This window comes from Amblyomma americanum, chromosome 7 (genome assembly GCF_052857255.1).
Source record: "Amblyomma americanum isolate KBUSLIRL-KWMA chromosome 7, ASM5285725v1, whole genome shotgun sequence".
In the NCBI taxonomy this organism is placed as follows: domain Eukaryota; kingdom Metazoa; phylum Arthropoda; class Arachnida; order Ixodida; family Ixodidae; genus Amblyomma; species Amblyomma americanum.
This window is the reverse complement of record NC_135503.1, coordinates 75,596,839-75,607,545: the sequence shown is the minus strand read 5'-3', so window position 1 is coordinate 75,607,545 and position 10,707 is coordinate 75,596,839. Positions and strand designations below refer to the sequence as shown.

The 10,707-nt window shown below is 46.8% G+C and overlaps 1 protein-coding gene across 1 annotated transcript; it reads right to left on the bottom strand.

Moving 5' to 3' along the window:
* Positions 1-825: 825 nt before the first annotated feature.
* Positions 826-5,317, bottom strand: LOC144097805 (3'-5' RNA nuclease TATDN2-like). The gene is made up of 6 exons (XM_077630433.1): positions 4,940-5,317; positions 4,134-4,526; positions 3,509-3,678; positions 2,423-2,552; positions 1,543-1,755; positions 826-963 (listed from the first exon to the last, which is right to left on the bottom strand). Exons 1-6 carry the CDS (start codon positions 5,315-5,317, stop codon positions 826-828), a joined length of 1,422 nt encoding a protein of 473 aa, XP_077486559.1.
* Positions 5,318-10,707: the final 5,390 nt, after the last annotated feature.

The window sequence follows — 10,707 nt, the reverse complement described above, 5'->3', positions numbered from 1 at the left end:
TGAGTGGGTTCGTTACGGAGAATTGAAGGGTATTGTCGTTTCGGGACACGAGGACGTCCAAAAACGGCATTGAGTTTTCTTGTTCCACCTCTAGCGTCAACTGAATGTCAGGTTTTACGGAGTTTAAATGGCGAAGTAAATTTTGAGTCTCAGATTTTTTGATGATGGCGAAGCAGTCGTCGACATACCTGAGGAAAATCTTTGGTTTCGGGTGGAATGAGTTGAGGGCTCGCTGTTCGACGTGTTCCATTGTTAAATTGGCCATGACGACAGAGATGGATGCTCCCATTGGTGTTCCTTTCACTTGTCGGTAAAATTCCCCGTTTGACGAGAAGTATGTGTTTGATAGGCACAACTCCAGGAGGCGGCACACATCATTTACACTCAGCGGGGTTCGTTCGCTGAGTGTGTCGTCGCGTTGTAGGGCGTCACGGGTAGCGGCCACCGCAAGCTTCATGGGGATGTTTGTGAAAAGGGACACCACGTCGAAGGATACAATGTCTTTTCAACGTTTCCAACTTCTCACATAAGAAATTTAACCAGCTCGGCCTACAGTGTCAGGTGAACTAAATACAAATGCACGACAACCACTATGCAATATGAGAGAACACATATGCGAAATCATTAAAAAACTTTTATTTACAGACTTATAAAATCTGCACCAGGAAGTGACAGCAAAAAGTGCAGTGTTGCACATAGACAATATAATAGCACGGTACGGATGTAAAATTAAAACACCACTAATTTCGGTGCCAGGCAGCCGGGGAGGCCCTGTTGTCGCATAAAGCATACTCTTCGCACATCGGCGAGTTACACAGAACAACGTTAGATTTTGTATACGCGGTGCGTGTTTGCACGGACAGCAGAAAGTACGTCCTCCGCTTCGATACCCCGCAGCGAGGCAAGCCGCGTGGCCACGTGAATGGCCATTCCTGGGTGGGAAGCTTTGAGACGACCAGATTCCTGAAAGTACACATTGAAGGGGAAAGGTCACTAATCGGAAAGTAGGTGCATGTGGTAACAACCACGGGAATGCGTGTATTACTAAATACGATACAAGTATTACTAAATACGGTAGCGCTTAGCGCTGTTTCAATATTACGGTACAGGTATATTGTAGCAATAAGTCTGCTGCACGTGTCCTGTTATATTCTGGGGGACCATCTTGTGCTTCTAAAATTTAGTCGTATGGGAGACCCACGGCTCTACTACAAGTTAGTCGGGCTCATCTGAAAGCGCCGAGAATCACTTCTCAACGGAGCAAAAAGTTTACATGCGACTAAAGATGGTGCTGTGCTACTGTACGACTCAACCTATGTCATAAAGAAACTCTGGAGGTGAAGTGAGGGAAAACAGCGCATCTTTCGTAACTTTTGTGCACACTGTTGAATACTGGCGGCTGCTTACAAACACATAAATATCAAATTCCTTGTCTCACCAACCTTACAGCTCACCGGAAACGAGAAACATCATGGCGAACAACATGAAATTAAACAGCCTGCAAGTACATAAGTGCCAAGTAACACAGGAAGCCGTACTCACGGATTGTGGAAGAAAATATGGCGCATCCGTCTCTATCAAGAGTCGGTCAAGGGGGACCTTGCGGGCTGCCTCGACGATACCGCCGGCGTTTGAGAAACCCACGAGGGGGGTGAGTCCCAGGAAGAGGTTGGGAAACTCGCTGAGCCACTGCTGCGCCTCCTGCCAGCCGCCTGTGAAGCAGTGGCGATGGATAGGGTAGTCAGTCGGGACCATCTGTAGAGGGGGGGGGGGGGGGGGGTTAGAAGTTGTGACTGTAATACACTCCCATATACAGCCCAGAGATTGTAAATAAAAGGTATACGATCCGTACAAGCGTTGAGGACTAAAACATAAAGAAAATTCTACGCATCACTATGCGACTGATACTTAGGAGTACTCGACAACCCAGCAAGGGGATTTCAAGGCATGCGGTCGATATAGACGCAGTGTCAGCGAAGGCGAACCTGAATTTTTACGAATAGCAGTTTTCACTAATGAAGATTATTTGTACAGGATTGTAATACTAGCGCTTGTTGGCATCGGATGATAGCTGAGTCATGTAAGCAAGTGCTTTAGCCATTACTTTTAGGCGCCTCGTTGTAAGCACGAGGGACCACCTAGATGGACATTTCGCCTTGCGCAAAAAGGGATATTTTAGTGACCGGTAGCTACTGTCATATCACCTTTTGGAGTTTCGAAAACGGTATTGGCCTCCATGCTGTGACTGTAGAAGTTTGGCTATATCTCGCAAATTTCGAAAATTGCGGGCATGCAGTGCACATACACCCACGCTTACAGGTGAACGTCACATGGTGGCGAACGTATACGTGCCACGGGATCTTTGTCCCGGACTTCGGCAAGGCCGCGTTTAGGATTAAGCGAAACAAGAAAGTCAGTGTACCTTTTTGAGGATCTCGAGGGTGTCTGCCGTGGAGTCTCTCGAGTGGATAATGAGTGGCAGGTGGCCATTCAGGGCCAGACGAAGCTGCCTAGTGAACACGCGCTTTTGCATTTCATGCTCACAGTTGTTCCTGCAAAATCGAGATCAGTGCTACACGCGTCAATAAAAGCACGCGCCATACGAGAAAAAATTCCACACGCAGAAAATTCAGCATAAGTGAAAGAGCCCCCATTTGACTGCGAGCTGGGAATAACCACTTCAGTAGGCTTCCAGCAAAAGTTGCTGACGCAGGGAGGAAACACTAAAAGGCACATTGATTTTAATCACGTAAAAGCGCACATAACATGGATAGAGAAAGACTTTGACATCCCGAGCGCTTACTTCAAACTGAATGTTTATTGACACACAAGCCCAATAAATACACCTTGCGGCATGACGTTAACTGAGACCACCATCGACATCAAATGGACGCAAGGAAAAACATTGTTTCTTTGTTAGTTAGTGTTACAGTTGGTACGCTGACACAGGGTGAACCCGCTTTTCTAACCTAATCTGCCTCTAATATTTCTCTAATGTCTTGACCCAATGCTTGGCCACTATCTTGCATGCGTTGAAGAAAGGTTTACATAGCTTTTAATTCTATTCAGCGCTGTCATGACAATGTTCACAAAGATTAAGACCTCTATCATTCGCTACCTTCCCGATGACCTCCAGCATTCTTTCGTTCAGAAATCGGCCAGTTTGACATATGTACCTAGAGCCACACGATAGGAGAATTCTTGTATACCAAACCAGAACCACATGCTACAAAAAGATCACGGTGCTTTTCCCGCAGATTAGTATGACATTTGGAGCCCTGTGACTCAGGATCTGAAAGAAGAAAAGCTGCTTTCATCCCTACATAATGCCTTGTAAAATAATCACTTCCGGACACAGACCACAAACACGCAGTATAGTACAACACATATAAACCGTCTTAAACGTGGCAGCCCGGTCTGACGTGATCGATCTGAGCCCTGATTCTCAACTTGCACTGCTGGCTGTGAGCGTGACCGAATGAAGAATTTCGCAAGCAAGCGCACTCACTTGTGAGAGTAGTCGAGGCCTATTTCGCCCAGGGCGACCACTTTCGAGTGTTCCAGCGCCTTGATGAGGTGCTCTTCGACCTCCTCTGTGTACTGGTGGGCCATGTGAGGGTGGCACCCGAATGCACCCCAGACACCTTCTTCTATCAGGATCTTCTCCCACATGTGGCGCTGCACAGATACGCCACACTGAGTACATCAAGGAGAAAGTAGGTGGATGCCGGTGCTGACCACTACCTGCTAATGAAAGAAACTTGTGAAATAGTGACCATATTCTCAGCGAAACCTGACAGCGAAGAAGCACTTGAACTGGGCGTCAAAAACCACACATCAACACCACATCGTTTGCATTAAGCAAACGCACCTGCAGGGCACCATACCACTGAGTGCCTACCTTCACATCTTTCACGGTGCCAAGAATATGACAAAGACTACACGATGGCTTTCACACCGTTGAAACATTAGAGTTTAACTTAAAGAATCGCATTAAACGAATGCGTAGCGCATGGAAAGCATTGAGCGTTATTAATAACGATAGTGGCAAGTAAGCTTCTGAATGCGGACCAGGACAGCACGCCCCTGTTGAAAGGCATGCATTCGCATCGAGATTTATTCTAAACCTGTACCTGTTTAAATGTCGACGGGTTGCAAAAGTTCGCCACGCAGCCATTGTAGCAGTCCGGAAAAGTTTCGAAGTGTTTGGTCCGAAACTCAGCATAGGACCCACGGTGGCCCACTTTGTGGAAAAGGAAGTCTAAGTGGCAGTGGGTGTCCACGAGGCCCACTTGTGACGGCAACTTGTAAGGCCACTGTTTGACTGGCTTTGACGTTACTTTCGGGGTTGTTTCCTGGGCAGCCTCTGTGGACACGACTGCTGCCTCCCTGCGGAGGAGGTCGCATGGCGCCTCTGCAGAAGAGCTGGATGATCGCGTGATTTGTCTGCGCTGGAATGAGACCTCTGCCGGCTCTACGTGCTGACAACAGGCGGCTAGCAGGGCACTGGCATCTGCTTCGTCATCCTGTGAAGGAAGAATAGCGAATGTAGAGACTGAAAAAAGAAGACAGGGTAACTGCCAGCAGTAAAATGACTCAACCAGTTACGCATGTTGAGAGACATCCGCTATAATATGCTCAGCACCTGTTAACCATTCTACAGAGGGGATCGGGGTGCAGTGATAAAAGTCAAGGCTGCCGTAATGGTTACCGTTGTGAGAGTAACAAATGAATTTTTATTCGTCCACAAGCTGAGGTGGGTAGCATATTTACACCAACTTTTGAAACAAGATATAGGAATTGAAACAAATGTGCCAGAGAACACGTAATACATTTGAGGAAGGCAGGAGGAAATGAGAATTGTGACGCTAAAGGATCCAGACATAAGGTTGTCCGGACGTTGCAGTAAAATAGTAGTTTCCAAGAGAAAGCACAGTACCTTGTCTGCCTCCAAACAGTGGGTCCTGTACGTGCTTGGACCGTGCCACTCGAGCGCGCTTGTGAGCACGTGAATCCGGTAACCGGGTAGCGTCTCGCATGGGTGTTCCCCGAAAGAGGAGGACGGTTTCTTGCCGCCGGGCGCCTCGACGTCTGTTGATTGTTCTGTGGAAGCTCCAGGTTGTCTGGCGAAAAGGTTTCCCCACTCAGGCGAGGACCATGGTTGACCATTAGACGAGACAGGGAGGTCAGGGAGTGGAAGTTCCTCTTGAGACGTGCAACGCCTAAGCAAGTCCGCGCAGTCGTCCGAGGATTGCGAATCGTTGTCGGAAAAGTGGTCGTCGCTGCACCGTTGTATGAATAGCTCCTCTTCCGCCATGGTCGGGAACCTGCGCATTTTTAATAAGAAAAGACATTTTTGAGGTGCTTCTCTGCATAGACGCATACAGCGTGATAATCTATTGTTGATAGCCAGCTGATGGTACGATAAAACTAGGTTGAAAACGCATCTCATATGCAAGTTAACAGAACGGCTGCAGAGATGGACCAGCTAAGTTGGGGTGAAAACATTACAGACAACAGCGCTAAAATAATAATAATAAAAATAAAAAACTACTTTATTTTTCAGAAAACATGTTTACAACTTTAAGAAAGGTCGGCCCAAGCCATAAATGCTTGTAGAGCAGTACCCGGCACTCGTTGAATGACAAAGATATTGCAAAACAGGCGTGACAAATCAAGGAAACAAGAATAACCTTTATACCAAAAATAAACAAGAACGAAGAAACAGTTCAATTTGCCGACATAATGCTTTTTGAGAAATGCTTTAATTGTGACAGCGAAGAAAATGGAAAGATTCAATCAGGCACAGCATTAAATGTTTTGGGTATATAATGATTACGAGTGAAGTGGCCATAATGAGTGTAGCAGATAGGTGCCGTAAAACGGGGGTAATGTCGAAAAGGACGAGCAGGAATGAAAGGAACCAAAATTTTACTGCCCCAAAAGTGAGCACCAATAAATACATGATGATAGAGGGCGTCAAAGGAGGGCAGTTGTAAAAACGAAAATAAATTGCAGTCTGTTGAAACGTCCATGTTGTATGACACGGATCGAAGGCTGTTCCTTAGTGTACCATTTCATTTCATTCGCCAAGTTTTTGAGGAGTGATAAAACACAGTGACTCCATATCTCAGGATACCATAGATAAGAGAATGTGCAATAAGCTTGCGGGTCTGAAAACGTAATAAATATTGAACATTTTGTAGTACACATGATAAACCGTGAAGCTTGTCACATTGTACGGCAAGGTTACTATTCCAAGACATATCTCTGTCAAAAAGTACACCAAGGTACTTGACACTATTTGAGAAATTAATAGGAATGCAATAACAATTAAGAAAATTCGAAGAATGTAAAAACAATGGTTCAACAAAGGAAGGCTTCTTATGGGGATGATGAAAACAAACGAGTTTATTTTCTTTTTCTTGCTTATTTGGTCAGGAATTATTTCATTAGAATGCACTGTACCTTAGCGCTTAACGGCTCCGGTGAAAGCAAGGCCATTGCTCAGTACTTTTTCACGACCGCGGCCGCATAACAAGATGTTAAAAATAGAAGGCAAGAACCACAACGTTTTGCGTTTACTTTTACTCACGCGTGAAATGAACCCAGTAGTCCGACGAAATGCCGTATCGCTGACGAGTAGCGCGAGTGTCTTCGCTTTTACTCTTTCCTGGTCGAGAGCAGCAAGGACCAGGACGACCTGTTGCCTTCTTGAAGAAACTCCAACTGCCGCTGTAGAGAAGTGAAGCTCCAAGAAGCCCATGCGAGGAGAGGGGAGCATCACCACGTGGAAAGAAGGAAAAAGTTTCCTGCGGCAGTAGACAGGAAGCGAAATCCCTTTCCCTTTATCCCTGCCCCTGGTTGTCAGTTGAGAATGCCTCAGGCTTGCCCTTTTCATAGCAGAGGGAGGGTAGCCAGATGGATTCTTGACGCTCGCAAAGTGAACAAAGGAAGGGTATGCCTCAGGGTGCTTTCCGACTTTATAGAAGATAGTCTTATGAATCATGCGAGAACATTTTTGCAGGCTTGTGGGTGCATTACTGGTATTCTTTTTTTAAAGCAGGAAGACACCACAGAAAGGAACGGGCATGACAGGCCAGATGGCTAACCAAGTTCCCAGGACTTAGGGGCCACGTGGGCAACGATGGAAACAATTTGGAATTGTTTCAAAGTTAGAAGAAAGGAACGTATGCAGAGCTAGAGCAGGGTGTGGTAGATGAAAAGGGATAATTCTTTCCTTCTAATGTCAGGGATACCCCTCTCTCCACTGTGTCGCCGCTCCCCGCATTGTCACACTAGCAGAGTCATGAGAATGGGCCGCCACCATTGGCTGGAAGGGGGTCCTTTGAGGGAGAAAATCGTCAGTGTTTTTGGGTTGTATCCGACTACAGAGAATAACTTGCGGGGTTTCCTCTACTCTTTGAAACCATTCAATCTTGTTCGCATCGTTGCCCATGTGGCAGGCAAGTCCAGAGATCTTGGTTACCGCTCTGTCCTGTGATGTTCGTTTCTTTCTGTGGTGTCTTTGTGCGCAAAAAAAAAGTTCCAGTCTTATGAATCAGATCTATCTACCACGAGATGTGGATTGCATTTGATAGTGGCGAATGTTCCAAACACTCTCTGTTACTTTTACCTCTTGAAGACTCGGGACAGGGGGCTTCTGATTTCGCCAGCCCCTCCCCATTTTCTCTCTCCCTGTCCTTTTGGTTCTATCCAGGGACTCCGAAACCGGGGAAAACATCTCTCCTGTGAGAGCAACGCCCTCCGCATCGATATTTTTGCACTTATATCGTATCTATGACTGAAGCTGCACAACTGTAAAATATGAATGACATAACCAGACTGGCCGATTTCATTTTTACCTTAGGCTTATTTAAAGCTCTGGACGTTCTCACCAGATGGCATCCGAACAATATACACGACCAGAAAGCTGCCCAGTAAGTTTGCCAGAGACGAGGAAGGAGAAAGAAAGAGCATTAAACAACAGGTTAGAAACGCGGAAGGTAAAAATTGGATGGATGCGATGAAAAAGAAGCATAGTGCAGGACTATATCAATGCTGGAAAAGGCAGATCACGAAGGAAACGTTTTATGATAACTCAAGAGGCAGTGCCCTCCTCTTTAAAGCTAGGCCAGGGTGTCTTATAACGCGCAGCTACAAAAAGAAATTTAACGAAGAAGGTGACACATGTGCTGTGTGTGGTAAATGTGTAGAAACAATAGAACACCTGATTCTAAAATGTGATGGTATCCATCCCGATGTCGATGCAGGCACAGTCACTCTTCCTGAGGCCTTAGGGTTTAGAGATAACAATAGTCATGCAAATAAACTGCGGTGGAAATTAGCAAAAAGCGATTGGAGGATTGGTGGCTCAAAAGCAGAGAGGTGACATAAGTTTCAAAGTGTAGGAAGGCGTATTTTAAAGAAAATGGCGAATTTTATTAACAACTTACAGCAGAGTTAAACAAAAATAAAGAAAAAAACTGAGCATGGTGGCAACTACCACTGCCCCGTTTCAAAGGGGACGCTCCTACCTTCCTTCCGACTGATAGATCCTACTTCAACAGTATGATAAACGCTCATACTATGGACGAATATATTCTAATCTATCCATATCTCTCATTGTGTGAGTGGTTTCATGAACTCCAAATTTTATTTCAAACTGAGGGGGCAATAATAAAATATAGATAAGATAGCTTCTTTTTTCCCAAATCGCGTTTGCTTTCTCTCTGAAGCTTTTCTGCTTCGTCACCCATGTTGCGTGGGGCACCGCACTCTGTAACTCACGAAAGTAAACCATGCTTCCCTGATATCCGAGCCTGCGTAATAGCTTTGCGAAAATTATGACAGGGTAGCTCCTAAGTGTGAGCATATGCACATAAGGGGCAGGTTTAGCGGGAGCAGAGCGGGAGAGACCGCCTCTTTGAAGTGACAAATTTTCTCTGCGAAACCGTTTTAGTCAAAAGTTTTTTTTTTCCCAAAAAAACTTAACGGGCCACGGGGTCACAGAGGCTTGGTACCAGTTGACGACACAAGCGAGTAGGAGTGTCACCACGTACGGAAATGCTCCTGGTCTTGACTACGCTCGATGATGTTCCCTGACTGCCTGCTACCAGATATCTCGATGTTCAGTCTTGGCGAGCGTTTTGCCTGAGGCCTTACTCAAACTCGCATGTTAAGAAAAGACAGGCGTAACAAGCCCACATACCGATCAACGGCAACGCTCTAAGGAACTCAAGTGCGCGCCCCAACCCTTATTAATCGCTTACATACTTTGTGACCCCTCTGGACAGTAGCGCAATACCACGGGATATATCGGCTCTTTTTTCTTTCTTATCGTAGGAATGGCGTTCAACCGCAGTGGTGGCCGAGTGGTTGAGCATCCGCCTCGCATGCGGGAGGTGCGGGGTTCGATCCCCAGTGCCGCCGGGTACCCACCGGTGATACAATGGGTACAAGCTTTCCCCTGGTCTAGTGCTCGGCTTATTTTGGGTGAAGTGCTTGGAAAATGGGTCTTTGACCCCATCTTGAGAAGTCAAAAAAGGGCCACAAATGGGCTTCTACCGCAAGAGGCGGATTTAATGTTGTTGACGGCGGAACTTATCGCTGATCCGTCAGAGCAACCGTGCCTCTTACGCGATATGCTTCAAATCTCTGTGTCTTAGAAGTCAGGCGCGAGTAAACAGGCGCGATTTTCCCACCATGCTTCAAAACTTTTTGTCACGCTGTCACAAAGTTCATGCCTGCCCTGTCCAGCTTTGACCTTTGTTTCCCAGAAACATGTCGCGGAGCGGCGTCGGCGACTTTTTCTTCCTCCCCCGCGGGGGAACGGCATTCTCACCGTAGAGCTGGAGGGGTCACTCAAAACTACTCCCCCCCCCCCCCCCCCCCCCCTCCTAGCTTTGTTGCCATACAGGTGGCAAGCGCTTGCACGTGTTGGGAACAGCAGAAGCGGATTGAATACCCCGGTACTGTTCGCGGCCCCCAATGACTCCTTGTGTGATTAAGGCATTGCGCCGAATTCTTTCGACATTCCTTCATGTGTTCTTTTTTTTCTTTTTGGGAGCTGCATTCCTCTGTGCGTGGCTCCCGAAGAGTCTTTTTTTCCCTGTGTTTTTTTTTTTCATTCTTTGCCATGCGAAGGGGGAGACGGGAACGCCGCGCGCTGGCAGCTGGTCTTGTGATTTCAGTGCGTGCGGTCGTGAGTGAGGTCAGCCAGGGAAGTGGTCGGCAAGGAGCCTAGGCGGAGATCTAACGCGTAGAGCGCGGTGACGGTGGTCCCGAAGACGCGAGGCCCAAGTTCGCCCGTATCCGCAAGCCCCCATCAGCCCCGCGACGAGCAACCGCAGCCCGACGCTCCCTGCGACCGGACCTTGCCACTCCGCAGCTAAGCCATCGTTTCTCAACACTCACTTCAACTCTTTTAGCTTTGTATTTTTGCTTTTTGTGTTTCTCGTTGTAATCCTTTGTACTGCATTTCCGTCTCGTAACATTTTTGTATAGCAATCGCCCTGATGTTTCTTTCTTTGTGTTAATTGTTGTGTTAACATGTTCAATTGGTGCTTGTGTTATTTGCGTCACGTCAGTGTACGGCGCTACCTTGTCGGGCATATTGTAATACTTGGTTGTTGTTTGCCTAATTAAATTAATTCGCTACGCAACTTGCCTACGCCTCATGCCTCCGGTCAACGACTAATCAGGCGT